At 36.6% G+C, this 17,156-nt stretch overlaps 1 protein-coding gene across 1 annotated transcript in view; it reads right to left on the bottom strand.

The window, feature by feature from the left end:
* Nucleotides 1-17,156, bottom strand: part of LOC123234376 (beta-microseminoprotein-like) — a 67,793-nt gene that overhangs the window by 6,122 nt on the left and 44,515 nt on the right. Inside the window, exon 2 of the mRNA XM_044660280.1 lies at nucleotides 1,532-1,601. Within this exon, the coding sequence (XP_044516215.1) occupies nucleotides 1,532-1,601 (70 nt within the window). The remainder of the gene's footprint in view (nucleotides 1-1,531; nucleotides 1,602-17,156) is intronic.

The following is a 17,156-nucleotide window of genomic DNA, read 5'->3' as shown; positions in this document are numbered from 1 at the left end:
GGGTGAGGTAACCTGTGCTTCCTCTAATTGGTCCATGTTAGGGTAATTGTGTCCAGATGATTGGATAGCCCTAAGCAGGTTGGAAACCTCAATCTCTAGGGGTGGGAGGTTCTCAGGCTTGATGGTCAGTGATGCAGGAGATCATTTGTCTAGAACTGACAGGGAAATCCTGATGTTCTGCCAGGTTTTACTGTTATGGCAGTTTCCTGTCCCAGGCTCAGGCAGGTTCTGGGGAAAAGGGGAAAGTCAGGGATGAACTTTGGTCCCAGGATCTAAAAAAATATCCAGGCCTTGACAGATTTCTCTGCTCTCTTATTTGCCACTTCTCAAAGGAAAATAATGTTCCATTCTATTCATGTGCCACAATTTGTTGTCAGACCTAAGGCTATGAGTTCTTATATATGGTACAAATTCATTTGGAAAGGGAAGAGGCAAAGAGACAACCTAGGATAGACTATTTTTTAAAAGAAAAACTTAAAGATTAAAAGAAGAGGTGGAGATTTATTATACATCTGTGGATTATTTAGCTATTCTTATCTATACAATGATCCAAGACAGTCCTGAAGACTTTATAATGAAAAATGCAATCCACTTCCAGAGAAAGATCTGATGAATTCTGAGTGAAGATTGAAGTATGATTTTTTCACTTTCTTTATTTTTCTCCCTTTTTTTTGCAACATGCTAAGATGGAAATTTGTTTCTCATGATTTCACCTGTATACTTGATATCACATTTCTTGACTTCTCAATGGGTCAGGGAGGGGCTAGGGGGAAGAAGAGAATTCATATCTCAAATTTTTTTAAATGTTAAAAACAAATGAATATTACATAAAAATAACCAAAAGTGAAATAAATATATATATTCTTTCAAACAAATTTTCATAGTTGCAATTCCTTTTTATTCCACACTCACTGCCCAATATACAACCCCTATTTCATGCAACAAATACTTTCTTTATAATAATAGAGTCAGATATGGTGCAGTGGAGGGAAGGAAAGAAGAGTATGTCAATGGGGGTGTTCCAGTGACCTAGAGTACTCCTTGAATATGTGTGGAGACTTATAGGGAGAAGCAGTAACCTACTGATGAAGAAACTGGGGTGAAGGCAGTACCCAAAAGAGGAACACAATGACAAGGGGATGAGGATAGGAAGCAAAACTGAGTCTCGGCTAACCGTGTCATATGGCAGTTTTTAAATGCATCCATGATTTTGTAGGTGAGAAGATAGGAGGGGTTCCTCTAGGGAAAGAATTGTTTCCACTAAGGGAGATAGAAGAGTGTTCTGGCTGCTTTGCCTTAAGAAATTTAAGTGGGAAATTAGCAACTAGTAAGTGTGGGAGGTAGGACCAGAACCCTGAACTTCCTGACTCCCAGGTACAATCCCTATCCATTACTTCATGCTGCCTCTGTACATGGAGCCTATGAGGAAAATCAACCAGTAGTCCAGTTGAGGACTTGACGGCTTTCAGTAGACTTGTGAAATCTACTTTACAAAAACTCAGCAATATTCCTTCTCTTCCCTTTTACTTACCATTGTGTCTTCGCAGCTTCTCTCTTCCAAAGGGTTTTTGCTCCCTAGAGCATCCACACCAGGCCTATGTCTATAGTAGAGGGAGATTACAATGATTTCACAATAACAGTCAAGAAGAAACAGAAAAAAAGGTGTAAAAAATGACAAATACTATTGTATAGACAGAGGGCAAACTTCCAAATGGAAAAAGATGGTTTAATATAAATTATTTGAAATATTTTCTATTAGATTTCTGCCCTTACTTAAATAACCCTACTCTATGCCCATTAAAATATTAATATGTCAGAATCACCATGTTGGATTGGAGCAATAGTCCCAAATGGTCCAGGATTCTGGTTCTGATAATGCTATGAAGGGATGTTTTGTGAGAGTATGGTGATCCTCCATGGTATGGCCCTCATCAGTTTAGGGACTTCCCTCTAAATTTTCCATAATAATCCAGCATTCGAGGAAAAGATTCCTCCTATGTTCAAACCTTTCCACAAGGACCCTGCCCCCCAACCAAAGCCTGAAGGGCTCTCTCTCTCCTTCTTTTAGCCTCTGACAATTCTTCTCTCCTTTCAAATTTCTTAAGACTCTCCCTCCTTCCAGAAGCCTGTGCAGATTCCCTCCTGTATAAGTCATTGTGTTTCCTGTAAAGGATTTACTACATTACATTACATTACATGTAAAGGATTCAGACAGACAATGCTTTCCTCTTCCCATAATTAGAAAGTGCTTATCACAGGGTCTGTCATGGTGAGAACTATACAACTATTTCCTATTATTTGGGTTACTTTAAGATTCTAAAAGGAATTCCCATTTTTTTGTAAATGAATGTGGAAATGTGTCCAATTGAAGTAATGTCACCCAAATTGTAAGAAATATCATTTCATATTTTATAATACACAAGAATGTAAAATTGAAAAATACTATTAGAGATGCAACTTCTCATTACCTTCTATTATCCAGTTGTTGTTTTTTAACAAACTGTGCTCATTATTGAAGGAGGAATTTGTTAGTTAAAATGGTTAATGAAAATAACTTACTGAGAGGATACAAGTTACTTTTCAATCTCCTGCGATCACTAGACCTTTTCAGCCCAACTCCTAAAGTAAAGCTGAAACATAAGAAATAAGCCAAATTAGTGACAGCCTTAAATTTAGAGATACTGTTTCCCCCTTAGGAGTTAATAAGAAACACAAACATCTGTCAGACTAGAAACTTTTTATACAATTATTCCAGTCGTGATAGTATGAGGACAATAGACTAGCCCTAAGGTGTAGTTAGCAAAATCCTCATGCAGGGAGGTCCTTGTATGAATAAAATCACAAGGGTCGTCCTGATCTATAAGCAGCAGTGGCAGCAACAATAGTAGTAACAGTAGTAGTAGAAATAATATTATAAAAATAATCATTGCTGGTATCTATAAAAACCCTTTGAGGTTTGCCAACTATTTGACATAGATATTATTATTTTAGGTTGCTTCCTATTCATTTAGAGCAGGGCTCTGGAATGGGGCCAGGACAGGAAGTTTTTCTATCTGGAAAAGACCCAGAGCTGGCTTGGGTGGGGTGACCATAGTTAGGTTGCCTGGACAGCATAAGGGGACTGGACACTTCAGAGAAAGGAAGATGGAGAGAGAGAGGCTTGGAATATGGATGGAGGCAGAGACAAATACAAGTACTACTTAGGTCATGTTTTACCTTAGGGCTCATCTTGTCTGTACCCCCTTTGACTGGAAAGATTTCACTGGATCTGCTTGCAACCTCTGCAATGAGATGATGCCACAGCTTCAGGAAGCCATTGGAGGCAGATGTAAAGTACTTCCAGCAACCAGGAGCATTAAATAGTTTCCAGGACCCTCTGTGGGAGTCTTCTTGTCCCTGCCTCCTCTTTTTTTTTCCTCCTCCCCATAGAAATTACCCTGCAGAGAGGCATCCCTTCCTTTCTTGGATCTTTACTATGACAAAGACAGCCTAGAATGCCTCTCACTGCAGTTGATCAGAAACTTGGTTCCATTTCCAACCATCAGAGAGTTTTTGTAGGACCATATTCCTGGGAGAAAAATAATACCTAACATTTAATTTTTTTAATTTACTTATTTATTTATTTTTTACATTAAAATTCCTATTGATGAGAATCACCTCCATTTCAAGTTCTTTGCCATCACAAAGAGAATAGCTAACATTTATAAAACATTTTAAGACTTATAAAGCACTTTACTTGGGATATCTCATTTGTTCCTCACATCTCTGGGAGGCAGATGCTATTATTATGCCTTTTTGATAGTTGAGAAAATTGAGCAAAGATGGTGGAGAAAGTTCACAGACACCACTTGATCTCTACCAAATTGCCCTCCAAATAACTTTGATGTAATACCTCAAAACAAATTCTCAAGCAGCACAACCCACAAAAGGATAGGGTAAAACAATTATTTATCTCAAAACAACTTAGAAGGTCAGAATGAAAGATCAGAGTGGAAGTAGAGTGCAGACCAGGTGCACCAAGGCAAGGCCCTACATTGGAAAACCAACACAAGTCTTGGGGGAGATTGAATCAGCAGCAAAGGCTTCCAGAGCTCTCAGCCACAGATGGTAAAGGGGGATCATTTGTTCAGAAGATTACAAAAGTCCCTTTTTCTGGCTCTGGATGTAAGACTCAGTTACATTGCCCATACACAGATCTAGGTTACAGTCCTAGATTGAGGTTCCAGAGCAAGGAGGAGCACTTGGGGCCACAAGGGACAAGGGGATCATGGACATAATTCCAAGGCAAAAAAGAGTCCTTGTATTTGCTCACAGACCAGAGCACAGGTTGGAAAAGTATTAAAAACATCACTCCTTAGATCATACCACCTGTGAAAAACTGAAAACTTATAAATACACAGAGTTAACTCTGAAGGCACTTGAAACTTGAAACAGTGCTCCTTCTCCACAGTTTCATACTCCAACTACAACAGTTTTTATGTTAAAAACAATAAAAAGATTGGAAAATGAGAAAATAACAGAAAGAAAACCAACACATAAAGTTACTTTAGGGACAGAAAAGACAAAAACACAAACTCTGAGAAAGACAACAAAATCAATACTCCTGCACCCAAAACCTCCAAGAAAAATATAAATTGGTCTCACATCTGAAAAGAATTAATGGAAGAACTCAAAAAAGATTTTAAAAATCAAGTAAGAGAAGAAAAATTAGAATGATGGGGGAAATCAAGAAAGAAGAGTTGATAGCTTTGTAAAGGAAGCACACACAAAATACCAAAGAAAGCAATACTTTAAAAAAACAGAACAGGTTAATTGGTAAAAGGGGCACAAAAATCCAATGAAGACAAAACTTTTTTAAAAAGCAGAATTGGCCAAAATTAAAAGGAAATGCAAAAACTCACTCAAAACAATCATGCCTTAAAAATTAGAATTGGTTAAGTGGAAGCTAATGGACTCCATGAAACACCAAGAAACAATCAAAGTCAAAAGAATGAAGGAATAGAAGAAAGTGTGAAAAGTCTCACTGTAAAAACGACTGACTTGGGAAACAGATCCAGGAGAGAGAATCTAAGAATTATTGGACAACTTGAAAACCATGTTCAAAAAAAGCTTAGACATCATCTTTCAAGAAATTATCAAGGAAAATTGTCCTATGGTCTAGAACCAGAAGATAAAATAGAAATAAAATGAATCCACCAATCTCTTGAAAGAGATCCCAAAAAGATAACTCCAAGGAATATTATAGCCAGATTTTAAAACTCCCAGGCCAATTAGCAAATATTGAAAATAACCAAAAAACAATTGAAATATTATGGAGCCACAGTTAGAATAACAAGAATCAGAATCTTCTACAAGAAAGGTTCAGAGGACCTGAAATTCATATTCTGGAAGAGAAAGGATCTAGAACTTTGATCTAGAATCACCTATCTGGCAAAACTTAATATAATTGTTCATGGGAGAAATGGACATTTAATGAAATAGAGGATTTTTCAAACATTTCTGGTGAAAAGAACAGACGTGAATGGAAAATTTAACTTTCAAATAAAAGATTATAGATAAGCACAAAAAGGTAAACAGGAAAGAGAAATTGAAAGACATTCAATAAGTTTGAACTGTTTACATTCCTATATGGACAGATGATTCTTGTAACTCCTAAGAACTTTATCATTATTAGGATAGTTAAAAGGAATATTTTTATATATAGGCAGAAGGAAAAAGCATGAATTGAATATGATGGGATGATATTTAAACTGAAAATAAAATTAAGGAGTAATAAAGAGAAATGCATTGGGAAGAGGGGGTAGGAAAAATAGAATATGGCAAATTATCTCACATGAAAGAGTCACGAAAGAGTTTTTACACTGGAGGAAAAGATGGAGGAGTTGGGAAAGGGACCACTTGAACCTTACTCTCATCAGAATTAGCTCAGAGAAGGAAGAACGTACACAATCAATTGGGTATAGAAGTGTATCTTACCCTGTAGGAAAGTAGAAGGGGAAGAGGATAATGTGTGTGGGCTGATAGAAAAGAGGACAAACTGGATGATGCAGTGACCAGATGCTAAATACTTTTAAGTTTGGACGGAATGTAAGAAGAGAGAAAAGGATAAATAGGGAGGAAGGTAGACTAGAGACTAATACACAACAATCATGATTGGTGAAAAAAAAATTTATAGCAAGACTAATAAAGGCCTCCTTTCTCAAATAAATAGAAATTAATCAAATGGAAAAGAGTACAAGTCATTCCATAATTGATAAGTGGTATTACATGATACGTGATAAGTGATACGTAAAAAATGTTCCAATAACTATAAATTAAAGAAAAGCAAATTAAAACAACACTGAGGCACAAGCCCACATTTATCAAATTGACCATTAAGACAGAAAAGGGAAATGGCAAAACTTGGAAGGGATATGGGAAAACTGAGACACTAATGCACTGCTGGGGAAGTTGTGAATCAATCCAAATATTCTGGGGTACAGTTTGGAACCATGACCAAAGGGTTATAAAACAGTACATACACTTTGATCCAGCAATAATCATTACTAGATTTGTGTTTCAAAGAGATAAAAAAGATAAAAGAATCTATTACTACAAAAATAATTATAGCATCTCTTTCTGTGGTGATAAAGAAAAGGAAAATAAGAAGTCCATCTACTGGGGAACGGCTGAACATGTTGTGGTACATGACTGTAATGGAATGTTCTTATGCTACAAAAAAACTGATGAGCAGGATTACTTTGGAAAAAACTGGAAAGACTTACATGAACTAATGTAGAATAAAATGAGCAGAACCAGGAGAACATTGTACACAGCAAAAACTGTAATGTACAATGAACAACTGTGAATGACTTAGATACTCTTAGAAATACAGTGATCCAAGACAACCCCAAAGGATTCATGATGGAAAATGTTATCTAACTCCAGAGAAAGAACTGATAGAGTCTGAATTTACATTGAAGCAGAATATTTTTCACTTGCATGTTTTAATGTGTCTTTTTCCATATCATGAGAAATATGGAAATATGTTTTGAATAATGGCACATATAAAAATATCAAAATGTTTACCCTTGTGGGGAGGGGAGGGAGAAAGATAATTTAGAATTCAAAATGTTAAAAAATGAAGGTCGATAATTATTTTTACACATAATTATAAAAAAATAAAATATTAGGGGGGAAGGGAAAAATATAACTCTACTCTCAAAGAATCTCCCAAACTAATGAGGGGGAAAACATATAAACAGGTAAGTACAAACAAGACAAATATAGGATAAATTCAAGTTCATCTACAGAGAGGAGGCACTAGCAGCTGGAGAACTGAGAAAGGCTTCCTACAGAAGATGGGATTTAAAGTGAGCCTTGAAAGGGGGCAGCTGGGTAGATCAGTGGATTGAGAGCCAGGCCTAGAGACAGGAGGTCCTAGGTTCAAATCAGACATCAGACACTTCCCAGCTGTGTGACCCTGAGCAAGTCACTTGATCCCCATTGCCTGCCCTTTACCACTCTTCCACCTAGGAGTCAATACACAGAAGTTAAGGGTTTAAAAATGTGTAAAAAAAAAGTGAGCCTTGAAGGAAGCCAAGGCAGCCAAGAAATGGAGGGGAGAATCCCTGAAGTCCTAGGAAGCAGCCTGTACAGAGATACAGAGGTGGGATATAGAGGGGCAAGAGAGAAGACCAAAAAGGCCAGGGAGGCTGGATTCTAGAGGGAGTGGAGGACAGGAACATAGGTATGGGACAATTTGTGGCAGACTTTCAAGGCCAGGCTGAGCATTTCAGGGCTCACATCATCTGCTGACAGTTGTGGCTACCCTAGAAACCAGGGCCCAAGTCCTCAGATCAGGGGAGACAATGACCTCAAGCTCTCTTTCCTGGGTTTCAGCTAAATTCAGAGTAAATCATGTTATGGCCCTATTTGAATTGTATTTGTGAGGAGATTTTGTGTGAGGAATATTCAGAAGGAATCTATATGCCCAAAAATCTTGATTCAGGCAGATTATTACTCACAAGAATGGAAGTGTGTGGCTCCCTCACTCTTTGGTCCCACAGATACACCTCAGGGGCTCAGGCAGTGGATCCCAAATAAGATTCCACCTTTATATCAGATTGTTGTTTCTAGGCAAATTCACAGAGACTGAGTGGGAGGAGTGACTTTAGGAGCAGTCATTCAGCAGATGGTCTGGAATGAGACCCACTTTCCCAACCACAAGGGCATGATGACTAGAAAAGTTGGCTAACTTTACACACCTGGATTAGAAGAAGTTTGTTAACCTTGCATTCCTAATCTGAAATGTCATGGCCAATATAATTGTTGAAGACATGGGAACTTCCCAGGTCAATCAGGAGATATATGCAGATCAATCAAGGGTCAAACAGGGAGGAACTTTTGGGAACAAAGATCCAGCCATAGGACAAACCTCACATATTTGTTAAGATGCACATATTAAGGGGACCAAAAACATGTCTACTGAGGACTCCCAGAAGGCATTGGTAGTATTTCATTTAAAGGAAAGGAGAGAAAATGAGGACTTATTTCAAGTAGTTGAATGTGATACCATATGGAAGAGGGAGTAGATTTCTACTGCTTGACCCCAGATGCCAGAACCAGGAGTAGAAGCAGATTTATAATGTCAGATTATCTGAAAAAATGAAAAGGGAGGAAGTTGTTTCCATTAATTCATGAGGGCATGACCTTGCCCTCAAAGAATCTCCCAAAATAATGAGGGAGAAAACATATAAACAGGTAAGTACAAATAAGACAGATAGTATAGGATAAATTCAAGATCACCTACAGAGAAGAGGCACTAGCAGCTGGAGAACTGGGAAAGGCTTCCTACAGAAAATGGGATTTGAAATGAGCCTTGAAGAAAGCCAGGGCAGCCAAGAAGTGGAGGGGAGAATCCCTGCAGAAAGTTGAGTTTTTTCCCCTGTTTAACCTACAACTAAATCAATCATTTCAGACATCATTTTAGGTTGCTCAGCATTTTAAACATATCACTTTAAATCTGTGGCTCAGACACCTTTCTGTCAAATGACTCCAGGACTAACTTCCTGACAGTTATAATTTAATGGCAATCCTAGTGACGGTTTAATGAGAACAGTCTGTCCCCTTGGTGAGTTGAGCACAGGCAATCATAAGATTTCTGACTTTCACATTCACTCAGCAAATATTTATTGTGTACCTATTTGGATGTTTTTCCACAAGACAAGCTGTCTTGCCATCTGACCCGTAGGCATCACTACACATCACCAATCAGATTCTTATATTCCAAGAGCATTTTCATATTACATTTAATAATTCCAGAACCATAATTAAAATGAAAGAGCTTACTGACTGTGGCAAGACAATCATATTAACTTACTATGGGGTAAGTCAACATTCTGGAAAGAATTTTTTTTTTCTTAAAACCCTTACCTTCCATCTTGGAGTCAATACTCCAAGTATTGGCTCCAAGGCAGAAGAGTGGAAAAGGTAGGCAAAGGGGGTCAAGTGATTTGCCCAGGGTTACACAGCTGGGAAGTGCCTGAGGTCAGATTCGAACCTAGGACCTCCTGTCTCTAGGCCTGGCTCTCATCCACTGAGCTATCCAGCTACCCCCTTGGAAAGCAATTTTGAATGATGACAAAAGAACAAATTAAGTATCCAAAGCTTTTGACCCTAAAAAATCAAGGATGGGTATTAGAAATAGAAAGAAAGTTTCCATTGACCTCAAAATTTTCATAGCATCACTTTTTATGAAGTAGCTAGGTGGCATAGTGAATAGAGTAATGAATCTCTATTCAATAAGACTTAAGTTTAAATCCAGTCTTTGACAATACTAGTAGTGTGATCCTGGCCAAGTCCCTGAACTTCAGTTTGTCTCAGTTTTCTCAACAGGAAAGTGTAGATATTAATCATAGCTACTTCCTATGGTTGTTATGAGGGTCGAAAGAAAGAATATTTGTTTTTTAAAACGCATTTAGCTCACTGCCTGGCACAAAGTAACACAAATATTAATTAATATTATTTTTGTGGTAGCAAATGACTAAAAATAAATTCCATGCCCATTCATTCAGGAGTGGCTAAAATATTTGTGGTCCATGATTGTGATGGAATCTACCACACAGTTAAATTGATTAATATTAAGAATTTAGAGAAATCTAAGAGGAACTATTTTAATTTTTTCCAGAATAAAGTAAGCAAAACCAGAAAAACCATAGACAGAGTGACTACAACCATGGAAATGGAAGGAATTTTTAAAAAAGTAAATGACATATAATTAAAAAGATCAAGGTGGCTTCAGAGTGTAAAAAGGAATTCTCTTGTTTCTTTAATTTAACAGGGGACCTGGAGGTCCTCTTACCATAGAGATGTGTAGGAATTAACCAGCCCACAGTGACAGGTAGTAGGAACCCAGGAGCCCCCTGCTGAGCCAGAGTCAGTTGCAGGCTGTCAGTTTCTGACAGGAGAGTCAGTTATTGACATTTGATGGGTGAGTTGCTGATAGCTAAGGCTGGCAGTTTCCAGGAAGTTGACTGCTGGGCGTGGGTTGGTCATTGGGGGTTGGTTGCTGGTAGTGTGGGTTGTCATTTAGTTGCTGGAATATAAAGGTGGGCCTGAGCTTACTGAGAGGGTTTTTTACTTTAGCCTTTAGAGGTCTGTTTGCCTCTGCAATCTCTAGAGAGCAAGAAGTCTGTCTGGAAGCAAGAATCTGCTGTCAGTTGGCTAGTGACAGTTTGGGCCACTATAGAAAACTGATTGAAGGAGTGAGTGAGTGGTAACTGTCTATTGTTTTAGGGAATTAGAAGTGAGTCATTTATATATAGTGTAGGTTAGATAGGCCTGATGTTTGCCAGGCAAGAAGAAGCTGTCCTCAGAAGACAGTTAGAGGTAGTTAGGAATTTTAGGCATATTTATAGGGTGTAAGATTAGTAATCTCTCTTTCCTCTTTTCTATCTTTCTATCTGTACATCTTTCTTAAATTAAACAACGTTTTTTTTTTTTAACTGCTCTCCTCACTTTGTCAAAACCTCTATTTTAACCCTTACAAGAGACAGAAGGAGAAAGCAGATCTCCCTCCTTTAATTCCAGATATGAGTGAGTAGGAATGTGTGAAATTACAGACACTATCAAACAGGATGATGTTTAGGTTATTTTTGCTTAATCGATCTTTTTCTCATTGTAAAAATTTCTTTAATTGGCATTTACTAATATAGCCCTTTTTCACCAAATGCTAATTACAGATAAGAAATATAGAAGTTAAAAAGTAGACCCATTTATCCAATGAAAACAACAAAGAAAACTATAAATTATAATGTCAATTATATATAATATGTCAATTATATTATAATATATATATATATAATATGTCAATTATATTATAATATAAATTATAATGAGTCAATGAGTACAAAAGCTTAACTGAATAAAGACATAAATGGCATGCTTATGAATTTGTATCAGGCACCAAGTTTTGAGGGAGAACTGATTCAATGGATGACAGTATTTGTATCAGGCACCAAGTTTTGAGGGAGAACTGATTCAATGGATGACAGTCAGGGCCAAAAAAGCTCTTGACAGACAAGAACATTGGCATGAGCCAAATGAGATGGAACTTAATAGGAATAAATATGAAATCTTATACTTGAGTACAAAAAAATCTCTCATCAAGTATGTATAATAATAAAATAAGCATGGTTAAACAGTGGTTATTCTGACAAAGATCTGGGGTCAATGAGTGACATAGTAGTCAAAGACATTTACGTAATCTTGGCGGACATTAGAAAGACAGAGCTTCCAGGAAAGAGGAGGCAAAAGCTATGCTCTTGGCAGCATTCAAATGCAGTGCTATCTTTAGTTCTGGGACCCATGGTTTAAGATGGATATTGATAAACTGGAAAGATGCCAGAGGTCAATAAAAAGGATGGTGAAGGGCTTTGAAATCAGGACCTATGGCCAAAACTAAAAGAACCAAGGTGTTTAGCATGAAGAAGAATCAGCTTTGATAGCTGACTTCACGTATGTAAAAGGCTGCCAAATATAAATGGATTAGATTTGGTCTGTTTGGCCCTGGAGGGCAGAAACAAGAAGAGTGGGTGAAGTTGCAAAGAAGCACTTTAGGCTGAATGTCAGGAATCCCTCATAATAATTAGTCTAGAGCAGTGGTTCACAAACTTTTTTGGCCTACTGCCCCCTTTCCAGAAAAAAATATTACTTAGCCCTCTTGAAATTAATTTTTAAAAAATTTTAATAACAATTAAAAGGAAAGATAAATGCACCTGTGGCCATCACTGCCCCACTGGATCACTGCAGCACCCACCAGGGAACTGTAGCACCCACTTTGGGAATCACTAGTCTAGAGAAAGAAGAGACTTCCTAGAGGGATGGTGTGGTCTCCCTCCTTGGAGATTTGCAAGGACAGCAGAGGCTGGAGAACCACTTGCTGGGTTTGTTGTGGTGGGAATTCCCTTCATCTATGTGGAAGACTAGCTGGACCTCAGAGGCCCTTCCAACTTTCATGAATTTTATGATTCTCTACTTATACTGCAATTACCCCAGTCTAGACTCTGGTTACATCTCACTTGTTCTATGTAAAATAGCTCCTAATTGTCCTCCTTGCCCGTAGTCTTTCCTTGTCTACTCTAACCTCCAAATTGCTGTCCCAAAGAGTCTTTCTAAGGAGTCTTTCCCTGTTCAGAAACCTGCAAATGAGTCTTCCTTGACCAGGATTAAAATCTCAACCCTTCATAGGCTCACCACATCCTCTTAAAATCTTCCACAGAGATAGATATCTCTTCCCTGGCATTTTCTTTCATAACTCAAGATCATGTCCATGCAGATCTCTAAATATTTAACAACCGGTTCTCTGACAAAAGAAATGTACTCATAAGAGACTTAAGTTTATGTTGTATTGTTGACAATTTCTCTATCCTTTTCTTTGTTTCTTATTTTTGTTATGTTATACTATGTTAGCTTATTTGCTTTTTTCTTCTATCCTTTCTTACCTTCTTTCTTTCCTTATTAAAAAATACCTTTGCTTTCTGTCCTAGTGACAACTCTAGGGTTAAAGGTTAAGGGCTAGGAAAATGAGGTTAAAGTTACTTGCTTAGGGTCACATACTGTTATGTTTAGGATTTAATTAGTTCATTAAGAATAAGTTTTAAGATCAGAGAAAGGGTTTTGTCCACATTATGCTGTCCCCTTTTAAGAAAATTAAGCAGAGAGGTTCTTATGCTGACCCTTTAAGGGAAAAGACCAGTGAGAAGAGAATTCTGGGCTCCTGATTCTCAGTCAAAGAGAAGAGGAGTAACGAGTCTGAGCTCTTGCTGTGAAAGACAGTTATTGGCAGTTGGAGTGAAAGAAAAGAAGATTTTAGGAAGTAAAAGAAGAAAACTTGCCAATTTGTAATAAAGAGTGAAGTTACTGAGGTTTTTTCCATTCTCAGCACTCTGAGAGAAGAGGTCAAGCTTTGAGGCCCGCTCTAAAGAGGAACTCTAGGTGGAGCCAGAGAGTCATCTGTGAGAACTATCACAGGCAGATGGTGGATTTCAGTTTTGATGAGTAGGTGATTCTTTGTTGTAAAACCAGTTCCCTTGCTTTCTGGAATATCATATTTCAAGCCTTCTGGTCCTTCAATGTGGAAGCTGCCAGATCCTGTGTAATATGAACTGGGGCTCTATGATATTTGAATTGTTTCTTTCTGGCTGCTTTAAGTATTTTCTACTTAACCTAGGAATTCTTGAACTTGACCATGGCATTCCTGGGAGTTGTCATTTGGGGACTTATTGCAAGAGGTGACCTATGGATTCCTTCAATGTCTATTTTACCATGCTGTTCAAGAATATCAGGACAGTTATCTTTGATAATTTCTTATAATCTGATGTCAAGGCTTTTTTTTTAACCATGACTTTCAGGTCATGGTTATAATTATATAATTATTAGATTGACCATCCTAGATCTTTTTTCTAGGTGATTTGTTTTTTCAATGAGATATTTCATATTTTCTTCTATTTTTTTTTTCATTTTTTTGACTTTGTTTTATTGTTTCCTGATATCTCATCACATCATTAGCTTCTATTTGCCCAATTTACCCAAGGAAGAATGATTTTCTTCCTTGACTTTTTAGTCCTCCTTTTCCATTTGGTTCATTCTACTTTTCATAGAATTCTTTTCTTCACTAGATTTCTTTGCCTCTTTTACCAATTGGTCAATTTTGTTTTTAAAAATGCTTTTATAATTGGATTTTGTGCCTCTTTTTCCAGTTGATCAATTTTACTTTTTAAGCTATTTTCTTTCTTCATTACTTTTATTTCTTTTTCCCATTTTTCTTCTACTTCTCTTTTGATTTTTGAATTCCTTTTTTAGTTCTTCCAGTGCCTGAGACTAATTCTCATTTTTCTTTGAAGTTTTGCATATAGTCATTTGGATCTTGTCATTCCCTACTAAATCTGTGTCTTGCTCTTTATCTCCATAGAAATTTTCTGTGATTAGGGGATTCTTCTGCTATCTCCTCATTTTCTCAACCTTTTTTTATTTGTGGACTGTGAGTCTGAAAACTATTGTGTCTGTCCTCTGTTGATGGCTTATAGAACTCACCATTTGTGAGCAATTTTGCTCTGCATCTAAGGACTTCACCTCAGGCTTTAAATGGGCCAAGCACAAAGGACTTTGGAACCTCACTGCAGGCTGGGACTTAAAGCGGTGGGTGTGGAGTTCTCTGTTGTTGGTTATGGCAAGGTCCCAGAAAGAAATAATAAGTAAATTTAGAAAGGGCAATTTTAATAGAGTAATGGGATCAGAAGGTTGACTCCATTTCAAATCAGTAAAGTAGTTTTGTAGGACCATGTTCATGGGAGAAAAACAAGAATTAACCAATATTTTAAAAAATTAATTATTTATTTTTTGCCTGAAAGTTCCCAGATATCTCTTAACCTTCCCCAATTGATGAGCATTAACTCAATTCCCAATTCTTTGCCACCACAAAGAGAATAGCTAACATTCAGAAAGCATTTTTAGGCTTACAAAGCACTTTGCATGAGATATCTCATTTGTTCCTCACACAGCTCTATGAGGCAGGTGATATTTTTATGCCTATTTGACATCTGAGAAAATTTAGGATAAAAAATGTCACAGAGATTAAATGTGAATCATTAAATGTCAGAAAAAAATTGTAAACATTTTTTTCTAGATGTAACTGAAAAAATAAGTAGAATTTTAAAAACTGATAAAGTAGATTAACCCTTGCTTAATTTTATTTAAAAAACAAGAAAATGAAATTAATGGTATCAAAAATGAGATGGATGAATTCCCGGCCAATAAAAACAAAATTAAAACCATTATTAGGAGTGTTCTGCCCAATTATCTGCTAATAAATCTGACAACCTAATAAAAATGAATGAATACTTGCAAAAAATGTAAATTGCCCAGACTAAATGAAAATAGAATATTCAAATAACTCCAATCTCAGAAAAAGAAATTGAGAAAAACACTGCCAAATACTTTAAGAACAAATCCCCAGGGCCAAATGAATTCACAATTCACAATTAATCCAAATACTAGATAAACTATTTGGAAAAACAGATAAAGGAGGAATCCTACCAAATTCTTTTTATTACACTAAAATGGTGCTGATATGCACACAAAAAGAAAAAAACAAAGAAAGGAAACTATAGACCAATTTTCATAATTAATATTGATAGATAATTTTTAATAAAATGCTTGCAAAGATATTATAACAATATAATTTAAGGATCATACAGCATAAAGAGGTGAGATTTAAACCAGGAATGAAGAACTGGAAAAAACTATTAATCATATAATTATCTCAATAGATGCAGAAAAGAGTCTGACAAAATATAACACCTTTTTCTATTAAAAGCACTAGAAAGTATAAGAACATATGGAGCTTTCCTTCAAATAAGTAGTATCTATCAAAAACCATCCCCAAGCATTATCTGTAATGTGGATAGAGTGGTCAGGGCTAGGCAAGTGGTGTTAAGTGACTTGTCCAAGGTTACTCAGCTAGGAAGTGTCTACGTCCAGATTTGATCTAGAAGCTGTCATCTCTAGATCTAACTCTCTATCCCCTGAGCCATTTAGCTGCCCCAAAATGGATCATTTTGGTTGCCTTACCTTTAAAAGTTTTTGTACAGATAAAATCAACGCAAAAAAGATAAGAAGGAAAACAAAAATCTAGGGAAAAAATTTCACAGTGAATGCCTCTGACAAAGTCCTAATTTATCAAATATACAGAGAATAGTAAAATTTACAAGGCTACAAGTCATTCCCCAATAAATAAAGAGTAAAAGGATATGAATAAGCCATTCTTAGATGAATGAATTAGACTACTTGAGTCATGTGAAAAGTGCTCCAAATAAGTTTTAATTAGAGAAGTGTGAATTAAAACAACCAAGAGGCAGTATCTCACACCTAGCAGATTGGCTAATATGACAGAAAAGGACATTGATAAATGTTGAAAGGGACGTGGTAAAATTTAGATACTAATGCACTGTTGATGAAGTTGGGAACTGATCCAGCCATTCTGGAGAGTAATTTGGAACCAAATACCAAAGTCTATGAACTGTATATATCCTTTGACCAACAGTACTACAATTGTTGCAGAGCAGTTTTCAAAAAAAGGAAAAGAACATGTTTGTAAAAAAAAACTTTTTATCAGTCCTTTCTTTGGAGAACAAAAATTGGAACCAAAGGGCAGATCCATCAATTGGGGAATGGCTGAACAAATTCCAATATCTGATTACAATGGAATATGACTCTGCCATAAGAAATAATGAGCAGGATGATTGAGAAAAACTTGGGAAGATTTAAACAAAGTGATGCAAAAATGAGCAGAAACAGGAGGACATTGTACATAGTAACAATAACTATGATCATTAACTATGTATGACTTAATTGTTCTCAGTATTACAGTGATTCAAGAGAATCCCCAAAGACTAATCCTGTAAAATGTTAACTATGTCCAAAGAAAGACCAGAGGGAATCTGAATGCAGATTTAAGCAGACTACTTTTCACTTTATTTTCCACATTATTTTTCTGTGTCTATTTCCCCCAAATGATGAATATAGAAATAAATTTTGAATGATGGCACACCTTTAACCAATATCAAATTACTCATCATTTCTGGGAGGCAATGGAGTAGAGAGAGAAAGAGATCTTG

Source organism: Gracilinanus agilis, chromosome 2, assembly GCF_016433145.1.
Source record: "Gracilinanus agilis isolate LMUSP501 chromosome 2, AgileGrace, whole genome shotgun sequence".
Classification (NCBI taxonomy): domain Eukaryota; kingdom Metazoa; phylum Chordata; class Mammalia; order Didelphimorphia; family Didelphidae; genus Gracilinanus; species Gracilinanus agilis.
The sequence above is the reverse complement of the archived record's forward strand: the minus strand, read 5'-3'. Positions and strand labels throughout refer to the sequence as shown.